The following is a 26,280-nucleotide window of genomic DNA, read 5'->3' as shown; positions in this document are numbered from 1 at the left end:
GAGTACAAGAGATGCCATGTCATCACATCACAGATCATGGATACCATATTGTATTAAAAATAGAGAACAAGAGATGCCATGTCATCACATCACAGATCATCTATACCACATTGCATTAAATAATGAGTACAAGAAATGCCATGTCATCACATCACAGATCATGGATACCATATTGTATTAAAAATAGAGAACAAGAGATGCCATGTCATCACATCACAGATCATCTACACCACATTACATTAAAAAATAGAGTAAAAGAGATGCCATGTCATCACATCACAGATCGTCTACACCACATTGCATTAAAAAATAGAGTACAAGAGATGCCATGTCATCACATCACAGATCATCGATGCCATATTGTATTAAAAATAGAGAACAAGAGATGCCATGCCATCACATCACAGATCATCTATACCACATTGCATTAAAAAATAGTTACAAGAAATGCCATGTCATCACATCACAGATCATTGATACTACATTCTATTAACAAATAGAGCAAGAGATGCTATGTCATCACATCACAGATCATCTATACCACATTGCATTAAAAAATAGAGTATAAGAGATGCCATGTCATCACATCATAGATCATCGATGCCACATTGCATTAAATAATAGAATACAAGAGATGCCATGACATCACATCACAGATCATTGATACTACATTCTATTAACAAATAGAGCAACAGATGCTATGTCATCACATCACAGATCATCAATACCATATTGTATTCAAAAATAGATTTTAAAATTTTTTAAAATTCATGTTTTTATTCCCTTACAAAGATATATAGAACAGATGCCGTAGTTTATGGAATCTTCCTTTCCGAAATTGTAGTTTGAAAAAACTTTAAAAAGAATAAATGACACATTCCGCATTTCTCATACTGTACGTTCAAATAATAGAAAACGAGATGCCACATCAGGTCACCTATTCCATATTGCATTAAAAATAGAGAACAAGAGATGCCATAATTCTTGGGTATTTATTGCTAAAAAAGTAGATTTAGCAGGGCTGCCATAGTTTATAAAACGAAAGGTTCAAAAGATGTCATGATTTCTCTTTCCCATAGTTTGTTTTAAAAAAACGACATAGATGTCACATTCCACAGTTCTCAACTTGTACTTCTTTTCAAAGGATAGTTCTTACACACAGTATGATTATCTAAATTGTGAGTAAGAACTATCTTTTGGGAAAATTATTACCCATAGTAACCTTTGCACATTAGACTTTTTTTCGACTTTTAGAATTTTCATGTAGACTTGAAATAGTACATTTGCTCAGAAAAAACGTAACAGTTTTATTTGTATACTTTAACTTTAGTTTATAAACTTTTAAAATGTTGATGACAACCTTTTTATGAGTGAGCTAACTGTTGAAAAAATTCAAATACTGAAGGTAGCGGATTAAAAGTTAAAAGGCAAAATAGAGACACATTGTTAAAAGAATGGCCCTTTTTTGTCTCCCCGCCCGACTCTTCTTTCTTTTTTGTACATCTTTTTATGCAATTGTGGTGCCATTTCTTTAAAGGGTGTTTAGGCAGGCGTACAATAATTGTCGTTGGCAATCTTTCTAACAGCTCCCATGGCTAAGCGGGACCGAACGGCCCCATCCAACTCCCTGCGCCCACCCCAGTCGGATTCCGTTTTCCTCCTCCCTCACTCCATTACTAAGATGAGGCGATCCACTTCTAGAAAAAATCCAACTTTCATCCCGTTACAAGACATTCTTCTCGCATTGTGCCACAGCCCCGTTCACCTGTCACCCCGTCCACTTATTTTAATTACACAACTGACACTGACATTTCATCCTCTAAGAAACATTAACTAATTCGTTTCCACGCCTCTTTTTCTTTTTACTTCCTAGAAACTCAATCCTTCATTTGGCTCGAGGATGATCTTTTGATAAATGCCACACGTTATAAAAATGTACAACCATCAAAAACAGGTAACTTATAGTTAGTCTTTATCCATCGGAGATTCTCTTTTCAGCTGAGATACAGGTAAAGTTTGAGCATGTTGCAACTTAGCCAGTAATCGCCTGGTCAAGAAAAACCGTGCCCTACTCTCATTTAACCTGTTGAGATCTTTGTGCTACAGGTAGCTTGGATAAAAGCGGACACAAAAGCGATTCTCGCTATACACGAGCACGTCATAACGAACAACCAGAGGCTCTCCGTCACGCACAACGACGACAACACGTGGACACTGAACATGCGAGGCGTCCGAAGAGAAGACAGAGGCACATACATGTGTCAGGTCAACACGGACCCAATGAAAAGCCAGGTAACAACCCAACTAATTAATAATTTGACAAAAAATCACTATGAAACGTATTTAACTAAAACTAAAAAATGAAAATAATTAACAGACGGACAGGCTGGACCAAAGCATATTTTCATACACCAACCACTGGTTAATTTAAGTAGGGGTACCTGGTTGATTTATGATAATAATGAGCACTTGAGCAAAGCAGATTTTCATATAGACACTTTTCACATATTTTTGAACTATTTAAAAAATATTGTAAATGCTTTGATTACATTATTTTCGTGTATGTTTGTCATCTACAATTCTCTTTTGTGAAAAATATGTGTGAAATTTTTACCAACAATATTGATATAAAAACAATACAATACGTTTATTTAAAAACAAAAACAAAATTAAAAACAAACAAAAGTAAATATATTTGTTGTTTATTATTAAAAATACAAATAAAAATTGTTACATCTTGTTATATTATCCGACAATATTTTGTTTGTCGTATAATTGTTTACATTAACAAAGTTTCGCGATCAAACCGACTGTCAAATTTCCAGATCATGTGAAAAGGTTTCATTTTTTACTTCAGACATTTTTGTTTTAGTTGATTGATACTCCTTTTAAATATAGAAATAGTGTTTATATTTTTGCCCTTTTAGAACTTGCAATTTAATTTTTCTTAAAAAAAAACACTAAATCTTTCAAGAAAAGTTAAATTTTCAACTTCGTTGGAAAAATTTTTGATAGAGGTTAGAAAATTTCATAACAAATTCTTTGTTGAGTAAACTAACTAGTGGTATCCCCTTTTTCTTTAATTACGTCGAACCAAAATGCAGAAATTTTATGCTAAATGGAAAAAAGTGGTGATGGTGTAAAAAAGGGGCTTAATCTAATAATTCAACATTTTGTCCTGGGCAAAATTTATTTCCCAACTTTAACTTCATAGAACATAAAGAAAGAAGAATGGAAAAAAAGAGATAATGAACGTAGCGACCAGCCAAAGCAGAAAAATTGGACAAAATATCTACACTAAAATCAGACAACAAAAAAGGAACAACAATGCACCATTTGTAAAACCCAACTGTAACTTAATACAAAAGCACAAAAACAAAAATTCAACTTAATTGTGTGTTTCGTTTCATTTTCACTTTGAATTTTTCTTTGGTTTGTTTTAAGACCTAGTGTAATTTCTTCAAAAAAAATTCATGAAAATTATCTTGCAATAAATATACATCAACAACAAGGAGACTTCCACTCAAGTCATTTACTCAGGTCTATATCTAGATATGTTGTAGGAGTATCGGTGAGGAAGCCAACAAAGAAAATCTTAAAAAAAACAGTTTCTTTGTTGGCCTTTTCCCCGAAACCCGTTCAGCGTATATGATATCGTAAAATTCCCACAGATGACTTAAAAAATACTAACGGAAGACAACTACAAGAAAGCTCCAGGTTTTGATCTTATTACTCCAAAAATTCTCCAACACCTTCCCAAAAAGGCTATCATATTCATTACATACCTATTTAGTTCTGTACTTCGTACAACCTACTTCCCTATAGCTTGGAAGCACTCGTATATTCGAATGTTCCCTAAGCCAAAAAAAAGCCAACACATTGTACTACTTCATATAGGCCAATAAGTCTACTACCTACTTTGGGTAAAATTTTAGAAAAACTCCTACTGAAAAGAATTCTTCCGATTCTAAATTCTCAAAACATAATCCCAGACCATCAATTTGGTTTTCGCAACCGCCACTCAACTGTCCAGCAGTGTCACCGCGTGGTAGACATTATTTCATCCTCCCTTGAGATGGGACAGTACTGTTCCGGAGCGTTTCTTGACGTAAGCCAAGCTTTTGATCGAGTTTGGCATCCGGATCTGCTGTTCATGCTCAAGGGCATCCTTCCATCCACCTACTATCTCGTATTGCACAGTTACCTCACTGACCGATTCTTCCAAGTCATAGAAGGCCATTCCCCCTCTTCATATTTTCCTATCCATGCTGGTGTTCCTCAGGGTAGCGTTCTGGCCCCTACACTGTACCAGGTTTTCACAGCTGACATGCCATCTCATCCCGAAACCACCACATTCACATATGCAGATGATACGGCAATTCTCTCCGATCTTGTCATTTCCACTCGAAAACTCCAACAACACATCATACAACTAGAGTCTTGGTGTAAAAAGAAAAGGATAAAATTTAACACAGAAAAATCCACCCACATTACCTTCACTCTTCGTAAAAAGATCTCCCCCCCCCGTTTTCTTAAACAATACTCCCCTCCCAACTGCGGACAAGGTGCGGTACCTCGGATTGTACATCAACAAACGTCTGACGTGGAATCCTCACACAAGACTGAAACGTCATGAGGTTATGACACGATTTAGAGTTCTTGCACGACTTCTTGGCAAACGCTCTAATTTACCTCTCAAAAATAAAAGGCTGCTTTACAACACCATAGTTAAGCCGATTTGGACTTACGGACTGGAAGTCAGCCAAACATTCCAATATCCACCGCATTCAAACTGCCCAGTCTATAATACTACGAAAAATACTAGATGCTCCATTTTATGTATCGAACCAAACTACACATACAGATTTACATATTCCTTTCGTACAAGATGAAATACGTTTCCGTTACCGTAAATTTCGTAAAAACCTCCCAACTAACGTAAACCAACACATCAGAAACCTCGCATCCCGACGAATCCCCTCAAACCCTCCCCGCCGATTGAAGAGACAATGGCCGCGAGATCTCCTAGGAAGTGATGGTGATGACAGTGAAAGTGATAATGACACACGTATCAATTGAACAAACAATATTATTGTAACATTGAAGTAATACCAATGGGTGTTTTCTCCACTCTTGGTTTTAATTTTGTTTTGTTTTAATTACCTTGCTCACTGTTACTTATTACCTTCTTTAAAGTAGTTGTAATGTACTACAAATTATAAAAAAAAAGACTGTAAAAAATCATCTAATTGTATATAAAACATTTCGAAGTTTGGACGGAGTGGGACGGTGGGGGTTCCGGAAAAGCATATTAAGCGCATCTATCTTTCTTTTCAAAAGTCCTCAAACCAATTGTCGAAGGTCCTAACTACCCACTAACCTCACTATGTACGGCATTACCATTCTTTTTGACGATGTTCCGATCCTTTTTCAAAATTTCTACACCAAGCTCTCGATCCAACTTAAATCTTCTGTCAAAGCTGCGTCTACTTTTTCCCATCTTCAAGAAGAAATCAAATTCTCGTAAAAAAAGGAAGAACTCCTTAAAGTACTAGTTAATGAAGTATTCTGTTTATCACCTGATAATACCAGAACAGAAAGGAATTTGGGGTAACGAAAAAACAGATACACTGGCCGGGGATCTGCAAGACCTAATAGGTCCTTGAACCCATTCTTAAGAAAACAAAAACAAACACAAAATCCTCTATCACAGAATGGATTCAAAAGTGGATAAGCAGAGAAGCTCCTAAAACAACCCTCACCACGACTGGCAAACTCGCTACTACAGTTCGAGAAGGCTAAACTTGAGGAATGATAGCACTATAAACGGGTCACTGATACCTGAGGATCTCTACATAAATGTCTTTATTCAATGATCATCCCATTTATAGATTACTCAATGAGGAGGAAGGCACAGTCGTCCATACCATCTGCGAATGTGAAGAACATCAACCCACACTTTTAGGTCTCCTTTCAATATTAATGTACAATAACGCGGATCAGAATCAATATGTTAAACAGAAATGTAACATGTTTAAAGGCATTTCGACGTGACAAACTATAACGAATATGCAGCCTTAGTAAAACGGTCAAGATTTGTTTTACGTTATGGCAGTGAAAATTCCTCTTCAATTGAGATTTAAGCTGAGAGGAAAAGGGTAAAAAGCTCGTATTAAATAAAAGCCCTCGTGCGAGATACGAATAACGCCGAAGGCACAAAGCTTTGCGAGGACACCAGATAAGAAACGGATGCAAATAGCAACTATAGCGGCGGTGGCAGTTTATAAAAAGGCCAGGTGGAATTTTGATCAGGATAAGAGAAAAGTTGCGAGGAGCAAGTTGTGTTTTACATTTATATACTTTGAGAAGGTGGGAGGGGAATGAGTTAGAATTCACAAGGCGTGGTGGCAAGAAGTTTTTCCTTCTACTTGCGAGCCACATGCAAGTATCCTCCTGTGTATTTTTTAAACACGGCTCAAGGCCCGGCCGTGGAAATTCAGGTGACAACAAAACTGACTATTTTATTAGTGTGGGTAAATATGGTCACATGGTGTGAAAGTTGAACAACTTTCACTTTCATTAAATAACTTGCATCAGTTTTAAATTTAATAACATTTTCACTTTCCAGATCACCTCAAATCTAAATATAATATCATATTAAACGTGCAAGATTACAAATTCTTGTCCTCTATATAAAAATACATATTTTTTTATGTAAATAGAAATAATTTAAACCACCTATCTTTTTTTCAAACTTTGCACATCATTTCATTAAATTCTTACAATTATCTCCACAAATAGAAACCCTAAAACTACTAAACATTGAGTTGTTATGGGGGCGTCGGTGGCCGCAACGATTTAAGCGTTGACAGGGCGTTCATTGCATCACTGTAAGGTAACGATCCCTGGTTCGAATCCAGCGGCCCTGCATTCGAACTCGACATACTTACAAAAGAAAAAAAAAGAGTATTGAATCAAAACCAATAAACAAATTGACTCCCTGATAGCCTAATTCGGAAAAATATGTTATATATTTTTTAACGTATATTTAAATTGTGACAGATTTCTTCTTAAGAGGTAAAGAGGTCATCCTCAGCCGATAGGCCATGCAAGGTCAATTACTTTTGGGCCGAAGCCCGCATATGTGTCTGGCATTAAGGGAAAAGAAAGAAAATATATAAAAAAATATTCTACGAAATACTAAACGATTATTCAGAAATCGTGAGATGCAGTCTGGTGTGATGTAGGTTTCAGAAAAACATTTTCTTTGTCGTTCCAACGTTTCTATCTTTATTGAGATCATCTTCAGTGCCTGGGATTTACATACATATATCATCACATTCCACACATCAAATGTTTTCACATAGTCTAATTTTTTAACAATGTAGCTTTCCTTTTCCTATTTATCCCCGTCTTTATAATCCTGAAAGGATAATCTAGCCGAACTATCACCAACGTTTTTTCCTTTGTCGACTCTTTTCACCGCAAACAAACGCCTTATACAAAAATGTCCTTTCTATACATACTTAATGTATTGAACGACTTATATGAGTTTTTTTATTGAAATCATCTTCAGGGCCTGGATTTACAAACGTTGTTTAAATTTAAAAAATACATTTATTCAGATATCGTGAGATGCGGTCGGGTGTGATGTAGGTTTCAGAAAAACATTTTCTTTATCGTGCCAACGTTTCGATCTTTTATTGAGATCATCTTCAGGGCANGGCCCTGAAGATGATCTCAATAAAGATCGAAACGTTGGCACGATAAAGAAAATGTTTTTCTGAAACCTACCTCACACCAGACCGCATCTCACGATATCTGAATAACTATCGATTAACGGTCACTAATCTCTACACATTAAAAAATACATATAGGATGTGGAAAATAGTAAATTTATACAATGCAAAAAAATATTTTTGATATTCAATCAAAGTATTTCTACTCACTCGAAGTGTTGATTAGAAATACTTTGATTGAATATAATTTTTTTTAAAATATTTTTTGCATTGTATAAATTCACTTTTTTCCACATCCTACATGTATTTGTTAAATTTAAGCAATGTTTGTAAATCTCAGGCCCTGAAGATGATTTCAATAAAGATCGAAACGTTGACACGATAAAGAAAATATTTTTCTGGAACCTACATCACACCAGACCGCATCTCACTATTTCCGAATAATAAAGTTCATATGTTAACAAAAGTGCAATTATTAAAGACTTCCGATTAAAATGACCCTGAAAATGTTGTAATTAATTGTTTAAAAATAATAAAACGGTAGCTTTGATAAATAGAAAATGATTATTATTACTTTATTTATGCATGCGTAAATAAAACATTTTCCTCAAGAACAAAAAACTTCGTTTAAAATAAACTATGTAGAGAACTATGTTTTGGCTGATTAGCCTAACCATTTCAACTAAATACAAATCTAACCATGAGCAGTCCTTCCAAAACACAAATAAACAAGGAAAGAAAGATATAAATTTTTTAAAACTTATATAGTTCAAAATGGCAATGGTCGGGGTGCCTGTGGTTCTTAAGGAGATGGCACGGCGACTCATCACTGTAAGGTAAAGGTTCGAATTATTGTTTTGTTTTCGAGGGTTCATACAACCTTGTACTTGAAATACTCTGGTTTAAAAAATGGACACTGGCAATCATAGCTGCAAAAATTTAACACATAACTAATTTTTACTACGCTTTAGAGGTCATTTAGTTGTGTTATTGTTATATTAAAGTGATGCTATTATGTTCTGAAATTAAAACATTCAATTAATTGTAGTTTAGACTGTTATGGCCCGAAAAAACAACCGCGTTTCTTCTTGTTTTACCAACGAAAATGTATGATTTGCTCGTTCAGAGAAGAGTATCGCGCTTTTAAAACATCATAAACTTTATTAATCGGCTTAAAGTTCAGAATTAATGGCTTTGCTATCTGGAACAAGCTCAAAGCAAACACTGAACGCGTGACGTAATTTTTACCAGAATTGATCCTGGCCAGCCGCCCTGCCTTTTTTGCAACTTTTTAACCAACACTTTATTTGAAAACGTCAATAATTGTTTATTTGAAACATTTACGCTAATAAGTTTATATTGTTACTACAATTATCCTGTTTTAACTTTCAAATAATATTAGATGATAATTAACATGGGGGCAAATGAAAGACAACATTTCTCCAACCTCGCCTTTTGCGTGATCCGGAAGAAAATCCATCCAAATGATTTTTGTAATGAGATGTGAAATAAATATTTTAAAAAACAGATTCGGCGGGGGAAAGCTTGTGAGGTAATCAAACAAAAAGGTTTAGACAAAGGACGGACGGTATGAATGGAAATCGATTGAAACCAATCAAAGGTAGTGTGTTAGAGTAAAACGTCTTTCCATTGTGTCTGTATCTGTATTCACGGTTCGTTTCGATCTTCTCTCACGTGTTGGAATCTTTGGCTATAATAATTTTTTAAAGAAAATAATGATAAAAAGAATGACTTCCTGAAGTTGGATGCGATGAAAAACGATTTGGATAGAATTAGAACGATTATTGACACTGTTGATGAAGAAGAAATTGACCACGACGATTAATGTCTTTGTGATCTGGTTTCTGATCAAAAAACAAAAGATCAAAGATTTGACCAGACAGACCAACACAAACAGAAACACATTATTGACACTGTGAAATTGTGACATCTGCAGCAGTTTAAAATCAACTGTTTAGTCTATCCAAGTCTCTGGGTAGCTTATTCGTATAATATTTTTTTTCACTTGTTAATTACCATTTTACAATCTCATGTACATANGAAATTATTTTGATTAAAGAACATTGCTTTAAAGTAACTAGTTTCTTTTTTTTTGTTTAATACCAAAATCCTGCATTATTTTCCGGACAACCCAATACCACCTTCTGTCCCAATAGGTGCTATTTTTTGTTGGTAATGCCCAACCATTTAATTTCCTAGTTACAGTATAGAACGTTGGAATTGTTGAATATTGCCTGAGCTTAAATGTTAATTATGTAAAAAAAATCACCTTGAAGGGGTTGATAATACCGCTGTTGTGAATCCCCCCCTTTAAAATAAAAAAAAAAAATAAAAAACAATCTACATAAGGTGGATATTTATGTGTGAGGTAGGCTATATCCTGGCTCAAGCCTAGTGGCCTTGCCTGGAGTCCCCCCCCCCGTGGAATAAAGTAAATACTTTTTTATTTATAGAAAATATTATACTACTTTCCTCTCATATATTTTTTATTTATTTATTTGTATCAAATTTGTTTACAGTATAAAGATGAATATACTTTTTGTTAAAGGCATTTCTATTACTCCCTTTCTGGAGAACTCTGAAGGCATAAAATGGGGTGGCGCCCAACTCAGAAATATTTCTTTGGTCTTTAATTGCTTTTGTTGTTGGTTTTGTTTTGTACATTGTCCCTCCATTCTCACCCACCACTCCCAATGAACTACCGGGATAATTTTACAGTGGCTCGAAATAATTTTGGGCGTAACAACTTTGTTGTGCATGTATTTCAAAATTATTATAGATCTGTCGATTTCCGAAGGAAAGAACAGTTCCTCACTGAAGATGGCCCAACGACAAAACGTAAATAAGTAAGCCAATGCTGGTTCAGCATGATTTCACCGGCTCGCATAACCCAACATCAATTCATACCAAAAGTTACAAAAACCAAAAGACGCTTCTAGAAAAGGTGAAAAAATTTCAACTATTGGGCATTGAGAGGAGGAAGAGAGGAAGATAAATATAAAAAAATCGCTAGGGGTCTGAGAGATAGAGGATAAGTGAAGTAAGAATAGATGTAAAGAGAGAGAAAAAGGCTAAGTAAAAGAGTGAAAATGTGAGATTTGAAGATGGGATGAAAAGAAAACTATAGAAGTTGAGAGAGGAATATATATATATATATATATATATATATATATATATATATATATATATATCTGTGTGTGTGTGTGTGTGTGTTTCAATAATGTAAAGTCGTGTTACGTAAAATGTAATCTCAGTCACAAAACGAAAAATAGTTCAGTTATCCTAATATATAACTTTTCTTTAAGATCTATTTACAAAACTACAAAAATTGTGCCAAAAACGAGATTCTTCTTTATTATTATTGCGTTTGTTGATGATAAACTGGATAATCTGCGAGATGATAGAGACGAGATGAGATGATGAGATGAACTTTGATTAAAATCGATTTTATCTGATCAACTCAATTTCGCAGTATTTAGTTTTTCTGAAAATTTGGTTAACTAAATTCACTGGTAGTGTTTGCAAAAATTGATAATAAGACAAATATGTATCAAGCGGTCTGCGATGAACCTGTAATATGGTCATTACCATTATCCACGTTGTGTCAAACCCATTTAGCACTACGCGATTTAGTCGCTGGGGGAGCGACATAAGCAGGGTGAGGTACAAACCTACCTGACTATGGTGACAAGCTTAGAGGCATCAGACAGATCCACCCGTAGAGGATAGGCAGACCAAAATATCGTCCACGACCCTTTTAAATATAATCTCGTGTATGTAAAATTTTATTTTCTGCGGTTTGACCGTTTCCAATATTTTTTTTTTACAGCCCTTGTTTTTGGTCTGGTAGACGCGTTTCAGCTTCTCTTTACTTGCTAGGCCTGTGTTATTTCTTGAAAGTCTATGATAAAAATGAGTCCATCCAGTTCTCCACAGACCACGATAAGAAAACATTGGTATATATTTTTCTCCTTAAACTGAAGAATTTTAAGCCAAAAGGAAAAATTCAACAGGATAAAGAAAAAGAAGTGTTATTGTGTTTTTGTTTCTTATTATTCTTAAGTAGCATTAGTTTATTTATCATATTTGAATGGAAGAATAGAAGGATAACGATGAGCCTATACTCATGCTGACACTGTTGCTAGTCTGACTCCATTATTTTATTATTATTATTACCCATGGGAAATGTTTAAATTATGGAACAAAAATTCGAAATTTTAACAAATGAATGAATAATATGCTTTATTGTACAATAAATAAATAAAAAAAATTTACATGATATATATTTCAAAGCATGAATGACAATGGCAGGGCCGTCTGTCAATTTGCTGCTAAATTACTAAATTAATTTATATATTTAATTTTTTTAATAATTGAAATTTGCAATCATATATCTTCTATATTCCAAAGTTCGTGTGAGAAATTTCATTGTAGGAACCCAATCAATTAAGGATATTTACTACCTCGGTTGTATCTAATTGTGCTTTCCCTAAATCTATTTTCCTGAACTCGCCCAGCACTGGACATTTACCCATTACGTACATTTATATTTTTGTTTATATATTGGTTAACTTGGTCTAAGTCTAAGCTTGCATATAATCTATAATAAACATTATCCCTAGCCTTAGTCACTAAATCATTCCTTAGCTTCACCTCAAGATTGTTTAGCAAATTTGTACAACTGAGCGTCATTAGAGTGCTTCCATTTATTTCAATACTATACTGCTTTCCTATTTCTGACAGATATTTAAACCATATTTGTTTTGTTATTATCTCATTGGCTAGGAAATATGTTAATCTACTAGGTGGGTGATTTAAGATCTTGCTAATGTACTGTAAATGCAGGTTCATTGTAGGGATATACAGCGGAGTGATTGAAGTCTCAATATAAATCATATATGTGTGGTGATTAGTGACCGTTAATCGATTTCTAAATAAATAAATCATATAATCTGGAGTGTTACCTGGAAGGTAAAACAACTTTTTGATAAAATATTTCTGAATCATCCCTACTTCCTTTTTATATAAGAAGCCCCAAAATCTGCGCCCCGTAACAAACAATTGATCGTATTGTACTGTTAAAAATGCTTATTTTTTATCAAGAGATATATTCCTGTTCATTATTACCCTTTTCCAGATGCGATTAACTGCCGATTTAGCACAACTAATTTTTGCTTTAAAATGCATCCCTAAATTAAATTATGGTGTAATACTAATTCCTGAGTACTTGTATTTGTTAACGCAATTTACTCTCTCCCCTTTAAAGCCACTTTTCGTTTTTCTTCAATCAACCACCTCTTCGGCATATCATAATTTTAGATTTAGTCAGGTTCACATTTAGGTTCCATTTGTCGCAGTACTGTTCTAGATTTCCCATCATTAGCTGCATAGATACAATTGTAGAGACCAGAAGAACAATATCGTCCGCGTACATCACTATCTTTGTCTTTCGTTCATTAATTATGACACCACCACACAGCTCATCCTCTAGATCATTTAAAAAAATTGAAAACAGTAGCGGGCTAAGTTGGCATCGTTGTTTGTCTCCCCTCTCGCAAGGGAAATTGTAAAACCTTTCTTCGTCCAAACTCTGGCATGTGAATCCTCATAATATCTTTTTATAATATTGATCATTTTTGTTGGCATACCATAACTAGATAATTTATAGTATAATGCTCTCCTATCAATACTGTCAAATGTTGCCCGAAAATCTACAAAGAAGACATACACTTTTTCTTCATGGCAGAGCTTTATATTTATGATGTTAAAAAAAATTAAAAATATTGTCCATTGTGCTGTATCCCGCTCTAAATCCAGCCTGGCATTCTTTGATAATTTAAAATGAGATTTTTGCATGCATTTGGCCTTCCAAATTAAGAATTTTAAAAGGATAAATTAAAGCTTTAGAGGGCAATAAGATTAGTTTATGAGTGAATGTTTGGAGTCAGGCTTTATAGCACTCAGAATGGATATAGCTAACCTAAGATAAAAGGTTTGGATGTTAGGGCGTGAAATGACCTTAGCCGTTAAAACGCCCTTAAAAATTAATAACAACAATAATAATAATAACTATAATAACTGAAGGAAAAATTTAAATGTTTTTAGATTAAAAGTTTTATGTTTAATTTGTTTTATATTTAATTATTTGTTTTAAAATTTACTTTTAATTAATTTACGTTCTTTTTCACATGGTTTTTACATTTCATACCAACTTTTAGGTTTTTTGGTGTTTTAAAAAAATTATTTTGAATTTGAATTTTGTTAATTTGAAGAGTTGCTTTGAAGGTAAAATAGGTTAATTTGAAATGATTTCCGAATAATCATTGACTAACGGTCACTAATCACTACACATTTCTACACGAGAGGAACGAAGAACATGGGATTCTATGAACAAATTTCAACTACATATGGACACGAAGCAAAAAGTATTCTGAAGGACATCGCCAACAATGAGAAGAAACTCGCATCGGCTATTAATCAGAGAACTCTTTTATTGAAATGCAGTCAACACAAGGCCCTGAAGATGATCTCAATAAAGATCGAAACGTTGGCACAATAAAGAAAATGTTTTTCTGAAAACTACATCACACCAGACCGCACTCACGATTTCTGGATAATTATCGATTAACGGTCACTAATCACCACACATTTCTACACGAGAAGAACGAAGAAGATGGGATTGAATGAACAAATTTCAACTACATATGGACACGAATCTAAAAGTATTGTGAAGGACATCGCCAACAATGAGAAGAAACTCGCATCGGCTATTAATCAGAGAACCTTTTTGTTGAAATGCAGACAACACGAGACCCTGAAGATGATCTCAATAAAGATCGAAACGTTGGCACTATAAAGAAAATTTTTTTCTGAAACCTACATCACACCAGACCGCATCTCACGATTTCCAAATAATCATAGCCTTACGGTCACTAATCACCACACATAAAAAATAATAATTTAATAATTATTTGAATAAAATTAATGTTTAATAATTTACGTCATCGTATAATAATTTTCGATTACGGAGTGTACATTCTTTTGTAGAATATTTTATGCTGTAAAATAAGTAAGGAAACATTACTTCATTGTGTGGTTAGACATGTAATAAATATGAGCAGATTTTTTGTTGAACCCTCGAAACACTAGTAGATAAAATTTATGTGCGTTCATCTAATATTCTGGTTGCAATTTAACAAGGGTGGGGGATAAAGAAAATTTGTTTTTTCATTATAAATGGTTGCTAACACGTTAATTTGAAATTCAAAACGGTAAATTCAAAATTTTATATCAAAATGGGTCAGCTGAAATTAAAACCTTGTTAATTTAAAAATAAAAATAGTTAAATTGAAGTTAAAAGGTCCTGGGTTCGAATCCAGCGGCCCTACATTCGAACCGGACATACTTACAAATGGACTTTTTTTCAAAAACACCGGCACCCCGAGGGTTGCTGTTGCGAACCCTCGTAAAATTAAAAAGAAATAAAAAGGTAAAAGACATTAGTTTGGTAAAGATAAATCATTTTAAAAGATACACATTTGCTATTTGGTTTTATTGCTAATTTGGACTCTCACGTCATTTATAATCTTGCTGCTTTAGGTTGTTCGTCTTCTTGACTAGGTTTGACAAGTAGTGATCAATGTTGATCGTATTTCTTGCAGTTCAAATACAAATGAAAATGTCAAACAAGGCTTTTCTTTAAACATCTTCGCAGTGGGTTTAAAATTAAAGTAAATTTGACGACACAAAGCTATAGGAACTAGGTTTGACAATCATTTTATAAAATAGGAGTTTGTTACTTGTGAACCTTTTACATATATTTACAATTATCGTCTTATACTAACCATTTTTTATAATCAAAAAAACAGTAAAAAAATGTAATTATATTTTAGAGATTAAGATTTAGTTTTCATTTTTTCGTTTTGTTTTTAAGATAATGACTTAATGGCCCGTGATCTGTTATCGGGCCAACGGTTTCAGTTTTCATAGATGTTAATTGCCTTGGAAGTAATAATGCAACCATTTGAACGTACGAGGGAAATATTAAATCCTGTCGTTTTGGAAGCCAAGTGTATAACTTGTTGACTGGAGATATTCCTTTCCGCGTAGGGAGGAGTGTTTGTCGTCTCGGTTTCATTAGTTGGCAATAACGTTCCAGTGAGCCGAAAACTGGGACGGTAGACAGGCAGACTTGAAAGTCTCTCAACAACAGTTGGCTGACAACAACGCCGCTGCGAAATGAGAAACTCCGTGTCACCTACATGAATTAAACTGGGCCGACATCCACTCTCTTGCCCTTTCAGGCCCGATATCCATTTCGCACATGAGCGACTTTTTGCTAATAGTCCTACGATGTAAATTATGATTTTTTTAAAAACTGCAAATAGTATTAAGACTCCATTATACTAATTAAACATATTATTTTCAACAGTCGGAAAATAAAAGTGGAAAGTCTATTATTATAGATACTTGATAGATAACTAGTACTTCAAAATATACTGTTTTTTATTGCATTTTGCACTTTTAGCGACATGCTGCTACAAAAGTTCCTAGTTTAATTAGCACATTTCAGTTCTGAGAGATGATGAACTCGTTGATTGGTCGTTAGCAATCACCACAATACAAAGGACATAAGATCCTCCCTCTGGACCCTCATTCAGTTCGTCTAACTTCTATTTCTCCCATCTAACCCTAGCCGAAGTCCTCGAGGCCATAACCAAATCCCACTCCAATGTCATAGGAGCTCATGGCATCCCTATCCATTTTCTTAAACTCTGCCTCCCAATATCACTACCTGTTCTACTTCACATCTATAACTACTCACTCCAAAACTCTGTTTTTCGGACAGCCTGGCAAAAAGCTCTTGTCCACCCTGTCAATAAAAACCCCCAACCCATCCTCCCCTACAGACTACCGTCCCATTTACATCCTCTCAAACCTGTCCAAGCCCCTAGAAAGATTAGTCCAAGCACAAGTCTCCAGGCATTTTGAAAAGTCCCATCTTCTCAACCCCCTTCAATCTGGCTTCCGCCAAGGTTATTCCACCCAATCAGCACTAATAAAAATTACCAGTGACCTCCACTTAGCAACGGACCAACGTAAAGTTACTATACTTGTCCTTCTTGATTTTTCTAAAGCCTTCGATTCTGTCCCTCACTCTTCTCTCCTCTCTAAAACTCGAATCTTTTTCCTTCCCCGCCAGCACCATCCGTTGGTTCCACTCCTACCTTACTAATCGCCACCAAGCTGTTTCCCTTCCCAATGGCCTTACCTCTTTCTTCCTCCCTCTAAAATCTGGGGTGCCCCAAGGCTCTAGCATCTCTCCTATCCTTTTTTCCATTTATATCAATGATCTGCCCGACTCCATCCAGTCCTGTAACTATCACCCATATGCCGATGACTCCCAAATATACATATCCTTCCACCCTTCCGATCTTCACTCGGCCACTCTCAAGATCCAAAAAGACCTAAACTCCATCAACGAATGGGCCCATAAAAATTCCCTAGTCCTCAATCCGTCCAAATCCACCGCCATAATAATCGGGTCCAGGCAACCCCTCAATTCCCTCCTCAGCATCCCACCTCTCATGCTAAATAACCATCCCATCCCCTTCTCCTCTTCGGTTAAAAACCTAGGAGTAGTCTTTGACCAAAACCTTTCCTGGCATTCTCACATTTCCCAAATTTCCCGCCATTCCATTGCCTTCCTCAGCCTGTTTCGTCGGTCCTGGCTTCTCTTACCTTTCTCCACCCGCAAACTCCTTGTATCTTCCCTTATATTTCCCTTCTTCGATTATAGCTGTTTGGCATACGGTGGTCTCTTGGAGGGGGAGAACGCGCGATTGAAGCGTATAATGAATTGTTGCGTAAAATTTGTGTACGGCACCCCACGGGGATCTCGGGTGTCGGGGTTGTACTCCCAACGTTCCTGGCTATTCCCCTCCTTCCTTGCACAGAATTTCCTAGGTTGCTTTCTCTTCCAGTCCATCCACACTCGTCGTCCGCCTTACATCATCCAACCCCTCCAATTCAACTCCTCACATCTCACTCGTAAGACCCGCTCATCCCCAATCGACCTTATCCTTCCGCAACATACAACCCACACCTTCGAAAGATCCTTTCTGATCCGAGCCCCTAAACTCTGGAACTCCCTTCCCCTTCCTATTCGTCACGCTACCTCCTTTTCCTCCTTTAAATCCCACCTGAATAATCACCTCCTCTTCCTCCAAGCAGAGACCTCACGTTAACATTTGTTATTTTTGTTTAATATTCTCGTAATTTTCTCTTCTGGCCTGCCTTACTGGTATACATTGTACCAAGATTTCTATTTTTTTTTTTTTTTTTTACTTTTAACTTCATAGAAGGAACTTCCTTTATTTAGTTCATGTAAATTATTCTTAGGGGACACCAGTCCCAGAATAAAGTTATTTTTCTTCTTCTTCTTAAGGTCATTTAGTAGGGTTAGTAGGTACAACGATGTAGTCAACTTCGCATTTAACAAGTACTTAAATTCACTAGTTTACATGGTCTGCTTGACCAATTAATATCTTTCAATTAATTAAGGTTTTTAGTACAACCCTCACCAAGACTGGCAAAAGCACTGCTGCAATTGGAGAGGGCCAAACTCTGAGGAGTGGTAGGACTACTAACCGGTCACTGGCATCTGAGAAAACATCTACACAACATGGATATATACAGCGATGATCTCATTTGCAGATTATGTAACGAGCAGCCACTCATATCATCTTCGAATACGAAGCAACAGCTCAATGGAGATTTAACCTAACGTACGGAAAAAACTTAAGGAATCAAATTGCAGCAGCGACAGTCAATGACCTGATACTTCTAAGAAGAAGGATTGAGTCTATTGCACTGAACTAAAGAACAAGGAACACAACGCATTAAACTCTAAAAAACCTCATCAATACAGAAATTAACAACAGTGTATATTCGTTTAAGAGATTATCTAAATAAATTATCTAAATATTATCTAAATAAATAAAAAAGAAGATCACAAGGGCCAATAGAAACAATAAAACCCCCAAACCACTTCACAGACACCGAGAGACGAAGGTTCTAACTTTCCCAAACTTATAAAACGGACCCGGCTAAACAGAAACGCACAGAGACACCCCTGAAGAAACCGAGAAGTGAACTGTGAAATCACCAAACCGAAAGAAAATAACACCAAAATCATAAGAAACGGTGAATCTACAAAAATCTTCTTTTTTGTCAACGTTTTTCTAAGTACAATAGAAATCCGTTTATCCGGACTTGTCCGGATGCTCGAAAGTCCGGATAATCCGAAAATTTGTGATTTTATTAGTATCGTGTCATAAATACGGGAAAAATGCACATCCGAATGTTTAAACACTTATTCGTAAATCAAGTAACATTTGAAGTAATAGATAATTTTTATTAGTTTTATTTTTGTTTAAGTCCGGACACGCGTTTCTTGAAAAATTTATACGTAAAAAATACTTAACAAAAATTTATCAAATAAAAAAATACTTTTTCAATGGAAGCCAACATGCGAACAACATGAGACAACGATTTCTAGTCTTTTAAAATAGTATACACCTTTTTTTATTTATTTTATTATTTATTTTTATTTAACAAAAATGTGATTGTACGCCTCTCTGGCCTCTTCGACCTTNTATATATATATTTTGTTTATTTATTTTTTAACAAAAACGTCCCTCACCGGCCTCTTCGATCGTGTGACTTGTCGAAGGGCGATTTGGTGGCCTTTACGAATTTCGAACGACGAATTAAAGGTCCCATAGTTGAATTACGAATTTTTAAAAATTAATATACATACATTGAGAATTATGAAAAAGTTATAAAAAATGTGTGGTGTTTATTGACCGTTAATCTATGATTATTTGGCGATTATGAGACTATACCAAATCGGATCTCCAAATAATTTATCAAAAATATTTTAACAAACGGGCCGGGTCATTTGGGTCCGGATAAAATGGTATTCACTGTAATTAGTAACTTATACGTGTACTCCACATAAAACTGGTAGATGGTGCAAAAATTGCCGAAGTCGACATATATTTAATTTTTGTTACGTTTTAATTACTCTAGTAGAATTATTATTTTTAGATGGAGAGTCTAGACATAATGACTCGGCAAAGAAATGGCCAGATAAGACCTGAATAATCGGAAAGGGCAAATCGATAAAATTATTATTCTTACCGAAAGTTGACATAATCCAATTCATTCATCGTTTTTACATCTGCATTTAAACTAACCAAGCCCGGGTCCGACTAGGATGTATATTTGATCCAATTTCTGTTTGCGATACTTTCTTTTCTTTTTTTTCTTCCACCTCTCTATTGTGAATATTGGCATGTGTATGGACAATCAATGTTAATGATATATTAATCCATTGTTTATCCTTTCAATTAATTATTCTTTTTATGTAAGGTCTTGATTGAGATAAAAAGTCAGTTTCATTAGCGGGATTCGAACCGACGATTTTCGGCTAAATACGCCGCTGCTCTACCTTAGCTCAAGTGGTATAGTAGCGCAGTATCTAGCCAAAGGTCATGGGTTCGAATCCCGCTCGTGACACTGAATTTTTATCTCAACCAAGAACTTACATAAAAAGAATAATTAGTTAATGATATAATTTTCTTTTGCGGATAGTTTAATTTTTCATTATTTCTATGCCATTCTTTAAGGTAGGTTAAATAATTCACTTAACTTTTTTATTGTGTTGTTTCAAGATCCTTGATGCCGTCTTCATAACATTAGTTTTCTGGAAATTATTTTAATTTAATACGAGAAATAAACTACCTTGAAGATGGCTCAAGATTACAAACTGTCGCAGTCAAATAATAAAGTTTACCCATCTTCATGAATGGCCTAGAAATAATAAAGAATCAAATTGACTATCCATAAAAGAAAAAACTTAATTTTAAAGACTACGATATTAATGAATGTGGTGGATACAAAAATTACCGACATATTTTAATTTTTGTTTCATTTTAATTATTTTCGTAAAACTTATTAGCAAATCATCATCAAATTTTCAGGAAAGACAGGAATTCGTCAAATAAAAATGGCCAAAATCATTAACTCATTTACCTGAAAACTGTGAAAACATCCATATTGTCGAAAATAAATTTTTTTAATATACCTCCCAGTTCAAAAAGAGGTTCGCACAATTTGAAATCGGGTAAATTTCCGTTGCCCAAATTTATTTTTTGCTTCGGCAAGCAGAATTGATCCTCGGTGAAACCGTCAGAGAAGACGTCAACTGAGCGGTTTGAGATGTAGAACCCTGTTTGTCGAATCCCTTGCCGCCTGTGTGCTCAGGGCAAATACTTGTTCAGTATTAACTCCACTTCACCGCCACCTGTTAGAACAGAGTGATACACTTAGTTTCTAAACGGGGAAATTAAATCCGTTCGCAAACAGTCGATTAACAAATAATATCCGTTTCGTCCTAATTGAAAACGAACCGTCCAATTAGAACACCAAAATTAATCGATTCAGACAGCCCTGAAGTAATCTATCGCCCTTATTAATATTTCCGTTGTCTTATGACTTAAGCAATGTAATTACGCATTAATGAAAATCATTGGTCTGTTTACGCCGTTTAGAATTTCCAACTACTCCCTCAATAAGAGATGTTTCGCCCGTGATTATTATTATAACCATTATCAAACCGCATTAAAATGATCACTTCTTGATTATAAATACAAAACCAGGTAAAGGAGAAATTACGCTATCTATACAGTAAGAATGCAATTACAATTTTAAAACATAATTTTGTAAATTTACAATATTCTAAACCATTATTTTATTTTGATGAAGAGCATTGAGGTGCGTTCGAACGCAACCTTCCTCCAGTATGTTGAAAAAGTGGCTCGTTGTGTCCCTCCTGATGAAGGATGCAATTCCTTGGCTCCATGTAGAGAGCACGTAGGAAAGTCACTCGATATGAGAATTGTGCTTGAGCACGGCTACGATTATCTGGGTCCCCTGTTCCAATTCTTGGAAGAAACAGTAATGCTGAATTGTATTTGTACTGATTTTTGTGTCTTCTAGTTTGTGTTGATAATGAATGTATTTATAAGCGTGAATGTGTAGAATGAGAGGGACTGGATAATGAGTTATAACAGACACGTGTAAGAGTTGAATAGTTCCATTTTGATGGAAGTGAGAAGAAAGAGAAAGACAGAGATAGAGAGAGAATGTGAGAAAAAGAAAGGGAGAAAGAGACAGAGCGAGAGAAACAGAGTGAGAGTAAAAAGAAAGAGAGAATAAGAGAGAGAAAGAGAGACACTGAAAATGAGGGAAAGAGATAGATGGAGATAGAGAGACAGAAAGAGTTACATAGATAAATAAATATAAAGAAAAAGAAAAGAGAGGGGGAGAAAGATAATTATATAAGTATATTTTACATTTTTAGAGATAGAGAAAGAGATACTTTCTGAGTGAGTGTGTGTACTTGTCCGTATATTAGGGAAAAATAATTATTTTGATCATTTCTTCTATTTCTTTATTTTATTGGAAGCAATATTGGCAGCATTGCCTATGTAAATAATGATGGACCGTCCATCCATCCATGTATGTTCAAAATACATATCTTGAAGAAACGAAACAATCAATATAAAAACTAAATAAATGTTTACAAAGAGAAAATTAAAAAAAAAACGCAAAGCAGGAATGTAAAGAGGTAGAAGAATAGACGTAATAACTCTGAATAAGACACAACTTTTGATATGATGATGATGAATCATTACGACATAATTAAATATATGAGCAATATTTTTGATTTTAAACTTTAACTTTAGTCTGTTTATTTTTAATTAGATTATATAAATAGATTTAATAAAGAAAAGCGAGTGACCCAATTGTTAAAGCATTATCACAGACACACAATTATATCATCTATTAAACATGACATAAACGACAACGAGAGAACAATTCGCTTTAAACTTGATCAAAATTTTGAAACATGGTGAACGACTTATTCATCGATTGACGTTTAAATTAGGTTATAAAGTCAATTTTGTTAGCATTGAGAAAAATTTAATAAATTCATATGTTTAATTTTTTTTAAATTTTATTTATCAGGGTTAAAACCTTAGTAGACTAGATGTAATTAAACATAATTAAAGCGAGTTAATATTCAAAACACACCTTGTCAAACTGTGTGTATTTGGGCATTTACATAAGATAAAGAGTAAACACAGAGTTCAACTTTATTCTCCGCTTCTACCGTCTCCAAGTTATAATTTAACGATTGACTGCTTGTTGATTTGTCGAGTAAACATAACAAAACAAAAGGGCCGTTTTTGTAAAACAATAAGTCTTTGTTGAAAATAAAATTAAATGTATTGCTACTTGCTATCAAAATTGAAATTTGATTTCAAAAAGTATGTATTTAAAACAAGGAACTGTTCAAAGAATTTAAACTATTGTACCGTAGGTTTCATTTAAAACAAATTTATGAGTTTAATAGAATTGTGGATTTATCGAAAAAGTCAAAAATGCAGATTAAATATGTGTCCACTAACTACATTAAAATACAACAGTAGATTTCCTTTGGAAACGTAAGGTTTTAAATAGGCGGCTAAAAAATAGCCGTGGCTAAAAATTTTGAGAAAAAGAACAAGTCGGTCGCATAATTGCTGAGGCTTCAGTTAAGAATTATTAAATTAAAAAAATAGAATATCATTAACATTAATTTCACTGGAATCACGTGAAGTCACGAAGTGGTAGAGTAGCGGCGTGTCAAGCCGAAGATCGTGGGTTCGAATCCCGCTCGTGACACCGACTTTTTTATCTCAACTTAAAACCTTAATTAATTGAATATTAACATTAATGTTGAACCAAAAAAATTACCTACATTATTGTATAAATACGAAAACTGTTAAAAGAGTATATTGAATAATCCATTAGATTTCATGGTCCGATTGCCCAATTACCACCCTTCAATTAATTAACCTTTATGTAAGGTTTTGGTTGAGATAAAAAAGTCAGTGTCACGAACGGGATTCGAACCCACGACCTTCGGTTAAATGCGCCGCTGTTCTACCACTTGAGCTATCGTGACTTCGATCCACTCGGACATCAACTTCCTATCCCTACCCAACTCTAGCAAATGCGTATTTAGCCGAAGGTCGTGGGTTCGAATCCCGTTCGTGACACTGACTTTTTTATCTCAACCAAAACCTTATATAAATATTAAATAATAATCAATAATTGTTTGTAAAACCAGCACCTTGTTTTCTTAGATAAAAATACAATTTTATCTTTTCTAGTAAAATAATCATAAAACAATTTAAGGCGTTTTAATCAAGTTTAATGGTCACCCTTTCTTTAAAATATTGCTAGTATAAATTGTTATTCATACCGTTTACAATTAAAAGAATTAGTGTAAAAAAATAAAATAATTAGTATATCCGAGTAGATATCTGGTCTCACCTTCAACTCTGCCGTTGGAATTAAAGACGTATTCCGGACTTACAATTTAAGCCGTATCGCTATCATCTTGTCCAGGGACTTCGGGACTCTGATTATGACAGGCGTCAACGTTGCTTTTGGAGACTGAAGAAAACGTTCTTCCATACATCCTATGGACTGATGACTCCAAGTTCATCTCTAATGTCTTACTAAACCGTTGGAATTTTCGTACGTGGGTAAAGGAAAATCCGTGAATTTCGCTCTCTTGTCATCAACAAGCGGTTCACAGTATCGACGTTTGGTGTCGACTTCTCGAAAGTAAATTAATTGGGTCTTATTTCTGCGAAAATAATTTAAATGGTGCTCAGCTTCTCAATTTTTTGAAGGAGGTTTTACCAGCAGTATTAAATGATGTTTCTGTGCACCAACGACAAAGAATGATTCTTCAGCTTGATGGATGTCCCACACAATTCTTTGCAGGTGAGAGTTTGTTTGAATCGTCACTTCCGGGATAGGTAGATAGGACCTCATGGCCCGATTTGTTGGCCTCCTCGGTCACTTGACTATTTCCTGTGAGGCTATTTGAACAAGATGAAGTTGATTTTATTATTTAAACAACCCAACAACAAATAACTCAGCAACCTCAGTTGAAAAACTGGGGAAAGTATAGAAAATGCTTGTCAAAAGAGTGGGTAAAAAGAGCAAATCTATGCATCTTTACGCAAATCAGGCAGTCCGAACATGAAATTTGGTTAACAAATAACAAACCGAATGACTGTTTTGGTTTTTTTTTTCAAACGTTTTGGCATAACTGTCATTTTTTGACCAATTTAAAATCCGATTGCACCATTATTTTCGGCGTAAAAAATCCCCTAATATGATGTATCAGGTTGTAAAGGGTCGTATTTGATTTTGAACTGGTCCTGAGGTACGCTGTATAATTTATCTACAAAAAAGGTAAAAGTTTAAAACTAGACTAAAATTATTACACTTTTTTTCTTGTTTATAGCGTCATTGATTGAAGAGAAATTCAGCCAGGTCATCTAAAACGGACTGTATAATATTAATATAAATAAAATATTAATGCGGTATATTAATAATTTAGTGTTTTCCTTCCGCATGGGCTAATAATTTTCAGTATACAATCAAGTGATCATTTTTTATACATGCTAATTTGTTGTTGGCTTTCCGTCGTTTTTATTGGCATGTCTGAATTGAGTACTTTTTGGTAAATTGTCAGATTACTTTATGTATTATTTTCTGGGATGATTAACGATCAGAGATCAGAGCTTACTTGTTTACTGTCCATTTTAATTTCAGAAATTTCTGTGTAGAGTAATTTTTGTTCCCGTAACAATGTAAGGTTTGCAAGGAGTTTTAGGCTTTAGATAATGTAGTGAATTTTTGTTTTAATAACTTTAGCGTTTATCTGTTTTTATGAAGAGGTTGTTATTTTTTCAGATTTTTTAATTAATTTATTTTAGGTGTTTGTTTGACTATGAAGTAAGTTGTGCAGCTGTTTCTTTTAGTATGTTAGCCGCCAAGTGTCATGCAAAACGAAGTTTTTTTGTTGTTTTTTTAACGAGGGTTCGCGACAGCAGAGGTCATATAAACCCTCATTGGGCCGGTGTTTTTGAAAAACAAGCCCATTTGTAAGTATGTCGTGTTCGAATGCAGGGCCGCAAGATTCGAACCCGGGACCTTTACCTTACAGTGATGAGCGCCGTATCAAAGACTAAACCTTGCCTCCACCGACGCCCCCCCCCCCAGTATTGTTAAGTTCAACGTCAGTTCACCAACTTGCAGACCAGAAACACCACAACACGACGCGCTCCTCAGGACTAAAAAATTATTTTTAAAAATTTTACAATTGGTCTGTACATGTGGTCCTAATGTGAGGGGTCGGATAACTTCTATTAGGACCAGATGTACGGATCAATTGTATAGCTGTACAGCTTTTTTTAATAGTTTTTCAAAGTCCTGAGGAAGGCGTCAAATTCAGCCGAAAGCTCGACAGTAGAAAAACAAGTTGGTTTTTTCACCTGCAGAGCTTCATCCCTGATCTCTTTGCTTTACTCTTACATTTTGTTTT

At 34.8% G+C, this 26,280-nt stretch overlaps 1 protein-coding gene across 1 annotated transcript in view; it reads left to right on the top strand.

Moving 5' to 3' along the window:
- The window catches only part of LOC106672553 (lachesin), a gene marked incomplete at its 5' end in the record, with an annotated part of 140,836 nt that overhangs the window by 57,420 nt on the left and 57,136 nt on the right, over positions 1-26,280 (top strand). The window contains one exon of the mRNA XM_024228547.1: positions 2,107-2,292. Within this exon, the coding sequence (XP_024084315.1) occupies positions 2,107-2,292 (186 nt within the window). The remainder of the gene's footprint in view (positions 1-2,106; positions 2,293-26,280) is intronic.

This window comes from Cimex lectularius, unplaced genomic scaffold (genome assembly GCF_000648675.2).
Source record: "Cimex lectularius strain Harlan isolate CLEC.00 unplaced genomic scaffold, Clec_2.1 scaffold139, whole genome shotgun sequence".
Taxonomy (NCBI): domain Eukaryota; kingdom Metazoa; phylum Arthropoda; class Insecta; order Hemiptera; family Cimicidae; genus Cimex; species Cimex lectularius.
This window is presented reverse-complemented; position numbering and strand designations above follow the sequence as displayed.